At 52.3% G+C, this 13,935-nt stretch overlaps 1 protein-coding gene across 4 annotated transcripts in view; it reads left to right on the top strand.

Annotated features, from left to right (window-relative positions):
* PLCB2 (phospholipase C beta 2) overlaps nucleotides 1–11,822 on the top strand; it is a 39,016-nt gene extending 27,194 nt beyond the window's left edge. For 3 of the 4 annotated variants that reach the window (XM_029963798.1, XM_029963797.1, XM_029963799.1), the window contains 17 exons: nucleotides 1,061–1,143; nucleotides 1,518–1,602; nucleotides 2,259–2,430; nucleotides 3,153–3,250; nucleotides 3,956–4,052; nucleotides 4,174–4,258; nucleotides 4,666–4,790; nucleotides 5,808–5,962; nucleotides 6,276–6,440; nucleotides 6,759–6,858; nucleotides 7,094–7,198; nucleotides 8,069–8,154; nucleotides 8,246–8,342; nucleotides 8,510–8,563; nucleotides 9,325–9,535; nucleotides 9,723–9,891; nucleotides 10,712–11,822. In XM_029963798.1, the coding sequence (XP_029819658.1) occupies nucleotides 1,061–1,143; nucleotides 1,518–1,602; nucleotides 2,259–2,430; nucleotides 3,153–3,250; nucleotides 3,956–4,052; nucleotides 4,174–4,258; nucleotides 4,666–4,790; nucleotides 5,808–5,962; nucleotides 6,276–6,440; nucleotides 6,759–6,858; nucleotides 7,094–7,198; nucleotides 8,069–8,154; nucleotides 8,246–8,342; nucleotides 8,510–8,563; nucleotides 9,325–9,535; nucleotides 9,723–9,891; nucleotides 10,712–10,792 (1,968 nt within the window). In that variant the 3' untranslated portion in view covers nucleotides 10,793–11,822. The remainder of the gene's footprint in view (nucleotides 1–1,060; nucleotides 1,144–1,517; nucleotides 1,603–2,258; nucleotides 2,431–3,152; nucleotides 3,251–3,955; nucleotides 4,053–4,173; nucleotides 4,259–4,665; nucleotides 4,791–5,807; nucleotides 5,963–6,275; nucleotides 6,441–6,758; nucleotides 6,859–7,093; nucleotides 7,199–8,068; nucleotides 8,155–8,245; nucleotides 8,343–8,509; nucleotides 8,564–9,324; nucleotides 9,536–9,722; nucleotides 9,892–10,711) is intronic. The other variant, XR_003916236.1, reaches the window with a different exon arrangement.
* Nucleotides 11,823–13,935: the final 2,113 nt, after the last annotated feature.

Here is a 13,935-nt window from a genome sequence, read left to right as displayed (position 1 = left end):
TCAGTAATTTCCCAAGCCCTGCAGTGTCACGGCTGCTTTTTGCACAGCAGTTCAGTGCACAGAGAACAGAAATAGTGGCAGCTGTAGCTGCTGTAATTGCAGAGTTCTGCTGCAGCCTGGGACTGTTCCTCAAGGAAATTATAACCTTTTAACACAGCATGTGCTGGGATTTGGTTTTACATAGTACATAATGATACACAACAGACCTTTCCCTCCACACCTCTCCCCCTGTTCTACTATTCCTGGGGCCTTTTAGTAGCTCTGTAACTTCTCCTCAGAGCGTTGAGATTCCTGTGGCAGACCAGAGTGGTCCATGGAGGAGCAGCTGTGGCAGCCTCCCTCCATTCTGAGGTCATGGCTGAACAAGGATTTGGGATGAGCAGGGACTGTAATTGCAAAGGAGCAAATGGTACTTCCTTGCCAATTAGCAGCACCAGAAGGGAAAACAGTGCATAGTTTGTGGCAGCTTAACGGGGACTTGGGAAAAATATGGTTATTTTTTCTTACATCATTAATGCTGAGAAGGTTTCCATGGTATTTGTATTTGAAATGTCAGCACAGCTGGTGACTGAGCACTCCAGCTTTCTGCTGCGAGGCAGAAGGGTTTTGGAAGCAGCTGAAACTATAGAAAATTGGGCAGGTTCAGAGGCAGGTATGGATAGGGTGTGACGTGGTTTAACCTGGTGCTGCACACACCTTTCTGTACCAGTTGAAGGTGCACAGGGCAGTGGTTTGGGGCAGGGGTTTGTCTCTGGCCAGACACTCTCACATTCAGTGCTGGATACACTGAGCTGTGTAGCAAAACCAAAGCCTCATCTTCCTACATCTTCAGCTGCATTTTTATTCAAGCTGTTGAGTTTAGCTGCAGGTTTTATGCCCTGGAGCTGGAAATCTGGGCAGGTGTGAAAAAGGTGACACCTCTCACCTTCCTACTGGGAGAAGTTCAGTGACTTTGAAGGGACGATCCTGATAATGACAATTCTGGAGTGTGTTCAGTGGGAGGGCAACTGTGTCTCTGTTATTAATGAGTGCTGAGCTCTGACCTTGGCCTTTCCCTCAGGATGCCATCGAGGCCATTGCAGAGAGTGCTTTTAAAACATCTCTGTACCCCGTGATCCTGTCCTTCGAGAACCACGTGGACTCGTGAGTACCCAGTGCTCGGGAGAACCGTGTTCTGTGTCCAGAGCAGAAAGGACACAGGCAAGGGCTGCTGGGTTTGAAGTGAGTGCTGAGCTGAAATAAAACACTGATTGAGGTTTCTGAAACAACTGGAGGTGGGTCAGAGCTGAAGGACGACCTGCAGAGTGGTGTGGCCACAACTGTGCATCCTCTCAGCTCAGGGTGGCACTGTGGGAACATGGGAGTTGGGCTGGGAATGGCACCTCAACGTCTGCACGGCTGAGCCAAGGCACTGGGTGGTTTCTGGGTACAGTACATGGATCTTGAGGTGGTGGCTCGTGCCAAGCTCTGGATTTGGGTGTCTCTCCCCCTGTTCACTCCTGCCTGGTCTCCTGCAGGCCCAAGCAGCAGGCGAAGATGGCCGAGTACTGCAGGACCATTTTTGGAGACATGCTGCTGACAGAGCCTCTGGAGAAACACCCGGTGAGGGGCAGCTGGGCAAGGAGGCCAGGGAGAGGCCTTCTGGAAAACTTGTCACTCCTGGTGCTGGGAGGTGCCACAACAGACAAAAGGACAGTGAAAGAGAACGTGATGCCGTGGACAAACAGTCCTGGTTCATAGGGATGGGTGGAGGACTGCCACAGGGGTTTTCCTGAGCACTCCTGGGACTCTGCTCTTGTTTAACACCCTGACCTGAGGGATTCTGGGCACTGAGCTCTGGTGGCCAAATTGTACCAGGGTACCACATGTGCTTTGTACACAGCACTGGTTCAGCTCTCTCTGCCAGCCTCTGCTTTGGAAATGGGAACAAGGGCCTGGAAATATTCCCTTGCAGGCATAGGTGGGCAGGGCAGTGCCAGGAATAGCTCAGTAAAGCTCCCCATCCGTTTGACCCCAGTGTTCAGCTGACCTGTACAGCAGGTATTTCTGTTGGCCCAGTGACACAGTGGTGTTGCAGCTGCTCTGCAGCTACAGGTGAAATCCTGGGGAAAATCTGCATGAATCTGGTGGGATATGTTGGCAGATAGGAAAGAAAGTGTCCAGTGGGGGAGAGATGTGTCCATGCAGCAGGAATTGGCCAGAGGGACAGGAGAGGGCAGTGTTTGAATTCTCCCTGTGATGAGGTTTATCTGTTGCAGCTGAAGCCAGGAGTTCCTCTGCCGAGTCCTAAGGACCTCTTAGGGAAAATCTTGATTAAGAATAAAAAGAACCAATCTGTATATGGGAAAAGGCAGAACTCTTTGAAGAAAGGGAAGAATGTGGAACCAGAAATCATCGAGCAGCCAACCCCTGTGGATGCTGAAGACACTGGTATGTCTGAAGGGAAGTGGGACTAGCAGAGCTAGAAGGGCAAAACCTTCCCAATCTCCCAATACCAACTTGGGGCATGCCAGCACTACTCCCTAATTCAGTTAAGCAGCAGCATAAGCTTGGAAGAGAAATTAAATCTTCAGAATATTTTCAACACTTACTGCAGCCAAAAGAGACCATGACTTACACCTTGCCTGCCATCCCTTGGTGATTCACTGATACCCACTGGCCCTTGGGTTGGGGGAAGGGGGTTGATGGGTTACTGCTTGTAGATCTCTGATGACCACAAATTCAGCACAGCTCACATTTCTCCACCCTGAGGGTCTTGGAAGTTTATAGATCCTTCAGCCCCTGTCTCCTCCCTTCCTGTCACCCCTTGGGCTCCAGGCCCCTGTGGGGGAACAGTCCTTGTCATGATATGAACACATGAAGTCATGAGAGGACAAGGGGGACACCTGGAAATGGGCATTTATTCTAAAAATACGTGTGACCTTGGTGGGAAAACAACCCTTTGATTGTCACTCCTGGGTGTGAGGGGAGTCCGCAGGAGGAGCACTTTGGTCTCCAGGGTGTGCTGATCCACAGTGTGCCAGTTCATATTTGGATTTGGCCGGTAAAGTTGTGGGATTCTGCCCCTCACTGCTGCTGATGACTTGGCTGTGAGGTTCTGCACCTGTCTCAGGGTCCTGCTGAGGTACCACTGATGTGGCCTCTGTGCTCAGTCTGGGCAGGTGACGTGGCTGAAGAGGAGCCAGAGGAGGAGGATGAACAGCTCGGAAACCTGGATGAAGAGGAAATTAAAAAGATGCAGTCAGATGAGGTACTGTCACTGCTGGTTCTCTTCCTTTTCTGTTTGGCTTCCAGTTTTCTCTGGGCCTCACCTGACTGAGTGGAGATTAACTCAAAATGCAAAGGGGAATGAACCTGAACCTGTCAGGGGCTTTCCTTCCCCTTTTGCAGGACTTTTGCAGGAGAAACTGAATAAGAGAAATTCTGTTGCAAGCACAGAGGAGCTGTGGCAGAGGAGCTCTTATTGCTGACTCTGCCTTTGACACTCCACGTGATTTGGAGATAACTGTTTGCCTCTGGGCTGTTGGAGAGGCTTAGCCTTGGTCTGATAGAAGTTGTTACTAAAAAAAGTGCTGTTGCTGAAGGGGGAGGGAGGAGATCAGCATTCCTGTGAATGAAAACATCCATTTCCCATTTCTATCTCCCTGGTATCCCTTGGAGAGGAGGGAAAATGGTGTCCCCAGTTTCTCCCAGGCTCCATGCTCTGAGGGGTTAAAGAAGTCCTGGGCTTTGTACCTCCTAACTGGAACCTCTCATGCGCCCCAGTTCAGTTCTTGCCCAGCTGCCTGGAAACTCCGTGCCCTGCCCACCACGGAGCTGTAGGACTGGGAAGCCAAACCGGAGCACTCTGGTCAGGGCAGCCCCTGGAGCTCTTCCCCTGGGAAGTCTTGGTGGGGTTTGTTTCCCCCCAAGGGAAGGTCTCTTCACACGTCTCCCCTGGGATGTTCCCGTGCAGGGCACGGCCGGCCTGGAGGTGACGGCGTACGAGGAGATGTCCAGCCTGGTGAACTACATCCAGCCCATCAAATTCGACTCCTTCGAGGTCTCTGCCCGTAAGTCCGGCTCGGTCCCTTGGGAATCCAGGCTGGGCGTTCCCTGGGCCCGTCGGTGCCCACAGCAGGACAGGGGCTGGGTGTGCCTTTCCTCTGATGCTTCGTCATCTCCTGCTTCCAGAGAAGAACCGCAGTTATGTCATCTCTTCCTTCACGGAGCTGAAGGCCTACGACCTCCTGAGCAAGTTCCCCGTGCAGTTTGTAGAGTATCCTTTTGGCAGCCCTTGTCCTGGGGGGCTTGGAGTGTCAGAGCTAAGCTGGATCTTGGGATTAGGCATATCCAAAGGGCTCCTGGTTCCCAGACCTGGTAGACTCTTCATCAGAGCTAGAAAGTGTGCAGGTGCTGGAGACATGGGATCTTCCAGGGTGGTTTGGGAGCTCTCCAGAGAGATTCCTGACAGGATGCATCCTGCAGTAGTCAATGTCAAGGCTGCCAGATGCTTGTCCTTAAGTGGGAAGGGTATGGAAAAGGAGCCTGGGCCTGCCTGAGCTCTTGTCTGGAAGGCTCTGAGTGTTTGGTAGCAGAGGTTAAACAGTTATAATGGGAACGTGTGGGCTGGTCCCAGGGCACACCGGGAACACTCCAGACTTGTTTCCTATGGAGCCCCCGCAGATACAACAAGCGGCAGATGAGCCGGATTTACCCCAAAGGCACCCGGATGGACTCGTCCAACTACCTGCCCCAGATGTTCTGGAACGTCGGCTGCCAGATGGTGGCACTCAACTTCCAGACCATGGGTGAGTGTCGAGGGTCCTCCAGCCACCAGCTGGGTGAGGATGGGCGCTCCTGGTCCCTGGGGTGCTCCTGATCCTCAGGTGCTCCTGATTTCCAGGTACTCCTTGTCCCTGGGGTGTTCCTGATCCCCAGGTGCTCCTGGTCACTCTCTCTTCCTTCACTGCTGTTTCCCTGATGTGTTATTTATTCCAAGTGCCTTCTCCCAAGTGCTGTTCTCCACTGGGTCCATCTGCCCCAGCAGTACTTTTCCATGTCCAGCACACCCCCACATCCCCCAGGGAGTGCTGTCACCTGTGTCCAGGCACTGTCCCCAGTGTCCCATTCCACGATGTCCCACTGAATCACATCCCTGAACACACCTGCAGCCCTCTGCCTGAATTGCTGTCCCTTTACCAGGCAGAGATGCAGCTCCCTCTGGCCACAGCACTGGCTGTGCCACTGTGTCCAGGATTTTGACCTGAACAGGGAGCAAGGGCCTTTCCTTGCTGCACAGCCAGCATGAGAAAGAAAGAAAAGCCTCCAGAGAAAGCTATTCCTTACCCCTCTTCCTTCCTTGGAGGTGTGTGTTACGTATAGAGAGTGTAGGAGACAAAAAGGAAGTGACTTGGAAAGGGGGCGAGTGAGAGGCTGGTTCTGGGGGGATGGCACAGTGCAGGCTGGTGCAGAAACCACCAGACAGTGTCCTCAAGTGTCAGAGAGAAGATGGACTCAGGAGGCCCAAAATGAAAGGGGGAAGGAGTTGAGGGGCTCAGGCAGTTACTTATCAGTGCCCAAAAGCAGCGAGTGCTCCTTAAAGTAGGTTTGACTTCAGTTCTGCCCGTGCCTTACAGTGCAGGCGTAAGCAAACCACTTCCCTTCGTGCAGCAGCTGCTCTCATGTTTTTCCCTGTGGGGTGCTGAGAGGCCTCATCAGTTTGTGGGGTGGCTTTGTGAGCCGTGGCTGGCAGGGGCCGGGGGCTCCCTGGTGGCACAGGGGTCCCTGTCCCAGCCCCGCGTCTCAGGGTGTGGCTCTGCCCACAGACGTGCCCATGCAGCAGAACATGGCCCTGTTTGAGTTCAACGGGCAGTGTGGGTACCTGCTCAAGCACGAGTTCCTGCGCCGCCCCGACAAGCACTTCGACCCCTTCTCCCTGGACCGCATGGACGTGGTGGTGGCCAGCACCCTGTCGGTCACGGCAAGTACAGCCCTCTGTGCCACCCGGGGGGCTCCTGGGGCACAGGAACCCGGGTGGTGCCCGGGATGGTGCTGCCGTGGCAACCCCCGGGCTTGTTTCCATTTTAAATTAATCATAATCACGTGAAAATGGAAAAGGAGCATCTGCCACGCAGGAGCAGCCAAGGCTGGGATGGTGGGGAGGGAGGAGGTGCTGAAGCAAGAAACAGGGGTGGAGGTAAAAGCTGGAGCAGAAAAACAGACTCTGGGGTGAAGGAACAGGCGGGAGTTTCATTCTCTTCAGCAGTTGCTGACTCTGTTTCTCCTGATCACAGATACTCTCTGGTCAGTTCCTCTCGGAGCGCAGCGTCAGGACCTACGTGGAAGTGGAGCTCTTTGGGTTGCCAAGGGACACCAAACGCAAATACAGAACCAAACTGACCTCCACGGCCAACTCCATTAACCCCGTGTGGAAGGAGGAGGCTTTTGTTTTTGAAAAGGTGAGAACATTTGAGAGTAATTTAGACAGAAAATCCTTAAAGCTCCCTTTGGCCACAAGCACTGCCCTGGGAGAGGTCAGTGACAGCAGAAGGGACTTCTCTCTGCAGACCCCAGGCCTGGCTTTGGGCAGGCTCAGACAACACCCAAACAACAATATCCAAAACAACTCTCCGTCACTATTTCCCAGAACAGACGAGGGGTAGCTGGAATTGCGTGGTTGGAAGGAGAAGGGAGTAAAGCTCTCCTTGGAGGAGGAGGAGGATGCTGTCAGGAGTTAGAGGTGAGGGCACTGGTGCCTTACTCTGCTTTTCTCTTAGATCATGATGCCTGAGTTGGCCTCTCTGAAAATCGTGGCTTGGGAAGAAGGAGGGAAGTTCATTGGCCATCGTATCATTCCCGTCATTGCAATGCACTCAGGTAAACCTGTGGAAATCCCTTTGGCTTTTGTGCCCTTGGGAGCTGTAAAGAAGATACAAACAGCTGCATGTTTGGCTCCTTAATGTCCACTCCTGCAGGCAGTGCAGTCATCCTGTTAGTGCCTTGGCTCAGTGCCAGTATATCCTGCCTGTGCCCTCCTGGAAAGAGGGACTTCGTGTGGCAGCTGGAGGGCCAGGACTGTGCCAGCCCAGCTCAGTGCTCTGCTCTGTCCCAGGGTACCACCACGTGTGCCTGCGCAGCGAGAGCAACATGCCCCTCACCATGCCCTCCCTCTTCGTGTTCCTGGAGGTCAAGGACTACGTGCCGGACGCTTGGGCAGGTAAGGACATGTTGGAATGTGCGGGGCGGGGGCTCTGCCTTTGTCCAAACTCTGATCCAGAAGTGTTTTCCCAGCCCAGGGAGTGCTTTCCTGCTGCACCCTTCATTCCTGTCAGGGTGGGACTGAGCACGTGCCAGGATCCCGCCCCATCCCCGCTGCTGTGGGAGGAGCGTGGATGCTCCCACTGCAGCTGTGCCTGAGTCCCACCTGAGGGGGTCAGTCCTACTGTTCCTCAGAGCCAGGGAGAGCTTTCCTTGAGGGAAGAGGTGACAGCTCTCGGGGGCTGGCAAGAACAGGGCTTTTAGGGAGCACAGGAATGTTGTTCTTCCCTGTGGGAAGAGAAGGGAGGTTCTTGCTCGTACTGAGGTACAGACCCTTTGAAAAGGGTCAGACAGAGCTGCACGAGGACAGAAGCCCTACTGGAGGGATCAACATTCGTGACCAAAACCACACTGAAAGTAACAGCATCAGCCACACAGCTTCCTGTGAATACTTCTCACGTTTGCTCCCTCCTCCTCTGTGTTCATACAAATAAACCTTTTTCACTGGGGAAATCCTGAGAAATTGATGGGTTTAACACATTTTTATAAAAACCACAAGTTTATACAGCATTAGACTGGAATTGGAGCAGGGAACTGTGCAGGCGAGGAAAGTCTGAACCTGGCTTTGGATTTTGGGAGCAGAGTTGTGAGCCATGTCCTCAGCATAGGACTGAGGTGAGGGTGATCCCCTCCCTTTGTGCTGTCAGGGGGAAGCTTGTTCCAAGCAGAGAACACAAACTGGCCCTTCTCCACAGTGTCCTGTCCTGGGCAGGGAAAATGAGTCCATGAGTTGTTTGCTGCCCAAGCCAAGCCCTCTGTCTGATTCCAGATCTCACCATTGCCCTCTCCAACCCCATCAAGTTCTTCAACATGCAGGACAAGCGCTCTGTGAAGCTCAAGGATGCTGCAGGGGAGGTGAGTTCTTCCAGGTTCTGTTCTCTAGAGCACCTTGCATGAATTCAGCCTGGAATAAAAAGCCTTCATTTACCTCTGATCTCTGTTTTAGAGGCCTGGCACACAGTGGAACATCCCATCTGCTGAGACTAATGGGGTGCCAGACTCTGCTGGGAAACGCAGCATTCCTCCCTCCAATGGCTCCACAGGTAAGTTTCCAAGAGCTTCCAAGTACTTTAACATCTTGGCAGCTTAATTAACTCCTCACACCAAAATCCTTCACATGGCCTGTGCTCTGGTGAGCTCTCCACTGTCCCTTTCCAACCTCTGAACATCCAAGATGGGACATTAACAGGAGCCTCTTTTGGGATTTCAGGAGCAGCGGCGTTCGCCAGGAATGAAACCGTGTTAGAAGTGATGCAGATGGCAGGTAACTCCCTGTGCTGTTCACCTGAGCTGAGGCCCTGTCAGTCATCTTGTATTCCCAAAGTAGAAAGACCTGCCCCAGCCCTGCCTGGTGTAGCCAGCGCTAAAGACAAATCCCAGGAATCTTGAGGCTCTGGGTTCCCTTCAGCACACCTGCACCATCTGTACGATGTGTGGGTCACCTGTGTCTGACTGTGGCGTGATACAAATCCCTGCAAACACGGGGCCTAATTATGCCACAAAACTGATCTGAAGGCACGAGAGGAAATCTGCTCTGCCCAGGATATGTTGCCAAGTAACTGTTATGTACCTTAAGTTTTGCTTTTAGAAGTTATTCCTGAAGGGAGCTGTTCCCCAGGACAGAACACGGTACCTGGTGAGGGGCATCCCAGGTGTGGAGCAGAAGGACTCTGGTTGGAACGGGCACTGAGGGACGTGTGTTGGAGCTGTTTGCTCCCGTTTGCCCAGGCCAAGCCCTGGGAAGGAGCTGGCCCTGCTCAGCACAGTTGTGCTGCAGACACACCTGCATGTTCTGCTCCATTTTACACATTCCAAGTCCCAAAAGAGTTACTTCCCCTGAGCAGATAATTCTCTGTGGCCTGAGAGCAATGTTGGCCATCCCCATGCCCCCATCCGTCAGGGGCAGGGAAAGAGGGAGGAAAAGGAACGAAGGCAGTGCTGAAACCACCTGTGTGACCCCAGAGGGTTTGGCAACAGGTGGAGAAATGCTGTGGGACAGCAAACATCCTCTGTTTTGTGTTTCAGAGCCTGAGACAGCCACCCTGGCTGAGCTGCAGCAGATGAAGCGCTTCCTGAAGCTGCTGAAGAGGCAGGAGAAGGAGCTGAGGGAGCTGGAGCAGAAGGGAAGCAAACGGAAGGAGGAGCTGCTGCAGAAATACTCTGTGCTCTTCTCAGAGTCCATCTGCCACGAGGGCAAGAAAAGCATGATCCACATGAGGAAAACCCAGAAGAAAAGGTAAATACAGCCCAGGGGTCACCTCCCCAAACCAAAACAGGGATCCCCGAGAGAAACATGGGCTCCCCTTCTCTGAAGGAAGATGGAGCATCCGTATGTCCCTGGGCTGTTCCCATGGGAGTGGGTGGGGAGGCTGGGATTGTATTGGCAGGGCCAGAAGCAGCACAGCCCTGAATGTGTTGTGCAGGAGTGTGACCCAGGGTGCCGTTGGTACCTGTGCAAATCCCGTGGAAGTGGCGGAGAGCGTGGATCGCCGGCTCCTGGAGCTGAGGGAGAGGCTGGAGCTGGACCTCGTGCACCTGGGGCAGGAGCACCACGAGGGCATCCGGAGGAAGAAGGAGCAGCACGCCACGGAGGTGAGGCTGCAGGGGCCACCAAAAAAGGGATCCTAGGACAGCCCCTCGCTGGAAAACTGAAGGCAATGTAGGAGTAGTACAGGGAGTCAGTTGACCTACTCCAGGAAAAAAATCAAATTGGGTAATTCTTCAAGAGGAGGTCCATGTTGCTGGTTTGGTTTTTTCCTGGACTTTCCTAAGAGAATGGTTTTAAAATAAGTAAACAAGATTCAGTTTCTTTCTGAGAACATTTTAAGGAATACAGTTAAAAATGAAAATCTAAATAATCAGAAGAAAAAAAACCTCAGCCACGTACTACTTCACCTCATTCTTTTTTAAAAATGACTTACCTCCCTTGATGTTTCTTGTGATCTTTCCTAAAGGAACTTCTCTAGAAAACCTACATTGATGAACCCCAGAACTAAATTTGTGGAAAAAGTGACTCCTCCTGTGGAAGGAGAGTTCATGCTTTCGAGGTTGAATGCACAGCAAAAAAAAAAAAATTATAATTTTTCTTTGTTAATGTAATTTGGGGTGTTTTTGAGAGGTTTTTTTTGAAGAAAACCTGTACTTGAATGTTTTCCACATAGTACTAAGTCCCATCTCACCTGGTCAATTCAGCAAGCCTTTAGGAGTGAATACATTGAGTATCTTTCACAGAACTGGTATATAAACAAAGTTTTAGTTTGCCAGAATTTTTTATCAGATTTTCATTTTTTATTTCACGTCAAAAACAAGTTTAGGATTTTCCCAGATATCATCTTAAACACCGGGTAATTCAGTTTAAAAATCGTATATTTTTATTTGCTCCCTTTTGATGTTGTTTTCCTCCCTTGACCAGCAAGTTGCCAGGATCCTGGAGCTGGCCAGGGAGAGGCAGGGAGCCGAGCTGCGGGCGCTGCGGGACACGGCGGAGAGGTAAACACGGCCCTGGGAGCCCAACCAGTGCCCAGCTCTGCCTGGGAGGGCAGGGAACGGGAGCATTTCCCTTCCTCCACTCCAAGGTGTGAGTGACATCACGGCAGAGAAATGCATAGATGCTGGAGGATAGACTGGAAACTGGGAAGGTGGAGGAGGGGAAAAACTCCTGTATGCTTGTTCTTTTTTACACTTCCCTTCAGCATCTGCTGCTTCCACTGTTGGGGGCAGGACTCTGACTTTTTTGGGAGGAATCTTTGTTAGGAACCCCTTAAAAAAACAGACAAACAAACAGAAAAAGCTTAAATAGGACGTAAACTATTCTTCAGCCTTCAGGCCTTCTGCTGCCTGACCCCTCGCTCCAGAGGGATGGGATGGAGGGCTGCTCCCGTGCTGGTGCCCAGGCCTGTCTCTCCTCTCTCTCCACAGCAATGTCAAGGACATCAAGAAGCGGCTGGAGGCGAGGAGGGTGGAGCGGATCCAGGCCCTGCTGAGGAACACCAGCGACAAGGCTGCCCAGGAGAGGTGCCGGCTGCTCCCGGGCTGTGTCCGTGTGGGATGCAGGGCCTGCTGCTGCCCGGGGAGCTGAAGGAGTAGAATTCTGCATCCAGTTCTCTGCCTTATGTCTCAGACACCTTGAAACGATGTTTTATGTGTCTTTCCTAAGTTGCAGCGGGTTCTCCGTGTGTCAGGACACGGTGGGGATGTAGCACCCATGTGGATGGGTGTGGCACGGATCCGTAGGGACGAGGGGTGTGATGGGAACAGAACAGCCGGGTCACAGGTGTCTGTGCTTCCCTTCAAAGGTCCAAGAAGGAAATCAACAACTCCCACATCCAGGAGGTGGTGCAGACCATCAAACGGGTGAGTTCACAGGGGGCCCTGGGGGCATGGGAGGGTCGGGAACGATGGGAAAGCCTGGCAGGAGCACGGACACCCCGAGCACGTCGGAGCTGCCCTTCGGAGACCCAAAGCTAAGTCCGTGTCTGTGTGTCTGTCTGTGACACGCGGTGTCTGTCTGTGGGTGTGTCCCTGCTGTCCCTGGGGGTCTGTGCGTGTCCGTGTGTGTTTGTGTCCGTCTGTGTCCCTGTGTCTGTATGTCTGTGTGTCCATCTGTGTCCATCTGTGTCCATGTTTTCTGTGTGTTCTTGTCTGTGTATCTGTGTCCATATGTCCATCTCTGCGTCCGTGTGTCCATCTCTGTGTGTGTCCATGTGTCTTTGTCCATTTGTCCAGCTGGGTGTCCATGTGTCCATCTGTATGTCCATCTGTCTGTGTCTGTGTCTGTCTGCGTCTGTGTGTCCGTCTGTGTGTCCATGTCTCTGTCCGTGTTGGTGAGTCCCCGTGTCTGTCCGTGTGTCGTCTGTGGGTCTGTTTGTTCCTGTGTCCGTCTGTCTGTGTGTCAGTCTGTGTGTCCATGTGTTGGTGCGTCCATCTGTCTGTGTATCTGTTCCTGTGTCTGTCTGTCCATATGTCTGTCCATGTGTCTCTATGGTCTACCCATGTCTGTCTGTCGTGTCTGTCTGTGTGTCCGTGTGTGTCCCTGTGTCTGCCTGTGTCTGTGTATCTGTGTCTTTCTGTCTGACTCTGTCCATGTGTCTGTCTGTCCGTCTGTCTCTGCATCTGTCTGTGTGTCCGTCTGTCTGTATATCTGTCTCTCTGTGTGTCCTTCTGTCTTCCCTGTGTTTGTCTCTCTGTCCATCAGTCCGTGTGTCCTTCTGTCTCTCCGTTTCTCCGTCTTTGTGTCCGTCCGTCTGTCTGACCCTGTGTCCGTCTGTCTGTCCATTTGTCCATCTGTCTCTGTGTCTGTCTGTTCTTCTGTCCATGTGTCCATCTGCCTGTACGTTTGTCTGTCCATCTGTCTGTCCGTGTGTCTGTCTTTCCATTTGTCTGTCTGTGTGTCCATCCCTGTGTCTGTCTGTCCGTATGTCCATCTGCCTGTCCCTGTGTCTGTGTACCTGTCCATGTATCCGTGTGTCTGTCTCTCTGTGCGTCTGTCCATGTGTCCATTTCTCTGTCCATGTGGCTGTGTGGCTGTTTGTCCGTGTGTCCATGTGTCTGTCTGCGTGTCAGTTTGTCTGTGTGTCAGTCCCTCTGTCTGTCCATGTGTGTGTCCGTGTGTCTGTTTGTCTGTGTGTCTGTCCATGCAGCTCCCTGTGTGTCCCTGAGTCCATGTGTGTCTGTCCATGTGTCCATCTGTTGTTGTGTCTGTGTGTCTGTGTCCATTTGTTTGTGTGTCTGAGTGTCTGTCTGTCTGTGTGTCTGTATGTCCATGTGTGTGTCTGTCCATCTGTCTGTCCCTGTGTTCGTCTGTCCGTCTGTCTATCCATGTGTCCAGCTGTCTGTCTGTGTTTCTGTCTGTCTGTCAGTCCATTTGTCCATCTGTCCGTTTGCTTATTCATCCGTCTTTGTGTCCATCCATCTGTCTGTCCAAGTCTGCATCTGTCCCTGTGTCCATCCATCTCTCTCTTTGTCCGTGTGGCCATCTGTCTATCCGTCTGTCCATGTATCTGTCTGTCCGTCTGTCCGTGTTTCTGTGTGTCCATCCATCCATACGTCCATCTGTCCCTGTGTCCCTCTGTCCATCCGTGTTTCTGTCTATCTGTACATGTGTCCGTCCCTCTGTCCGTTTGTCTGTTCATCCGTTTGTCTGTGTGTCCGTCTGTTTCTCTGTCCAGTCCATGTGTCCATCTGTCTCTCTGTTTCTCCGTCTGTGTGTCTGTCCCTGTGTCTGTCTCCGTGTGTCCCTCTGGTTGTCTGTCCGTCTGTCTGTCCGTGTGTCCATCTCTCTGTCCATCTGTACGTGTGTCTGTCTGTCAGTTTGTTCATCCATCTGTTTGTGTGTCCCTCTGTTTCTCCATCTGTCCCTTTGTCTATCTGTCTGTCCCTGTGTCTGTCGGTCCGTCCATGTTTCTGTCAGTCTGTCCATTTGTCTGTTTGTCTGCCCGTGTGTCCATCTGTCCATGTTTCTGTCTGTCTGTCACTTCATTTGTCCATCTGTCTGTGTGTCCACCCATCTGTATGTCCATCCATCTGTCTGTCTGTCCGTCCATCTGTCAGTGTGTCTCCTTGTCCCTGTTTCCATCTGTCTGGCCATGTTTCCGTCCGTCTGTCTGCATATCCATCCATTTGTCTATGTGTCTGTCT

This window comes from Manacus vitellinus, unplaced genomic scaffold (genome assembly GCF_001715985.3).
Source record: "Manacus vitellinus isolate BGI_N305 unplaced genomic scaffold, ASM171598v3 scaffold_63_pilon, whole genome shotgun sequence".
In the NCBI taxonomy this organism is placed as follows: domain Eukaryota; kingdom Metazoa; phylum Chordata; class Aves; order Passeriformes; family Pipridae; genus Manacus; species Manacus vitellinus.
The sequence above is the reverse complement of the archived record's forward strand: the minus strand, read 5'-3'. Positions and strand labels throughout refer to the sequence as shown.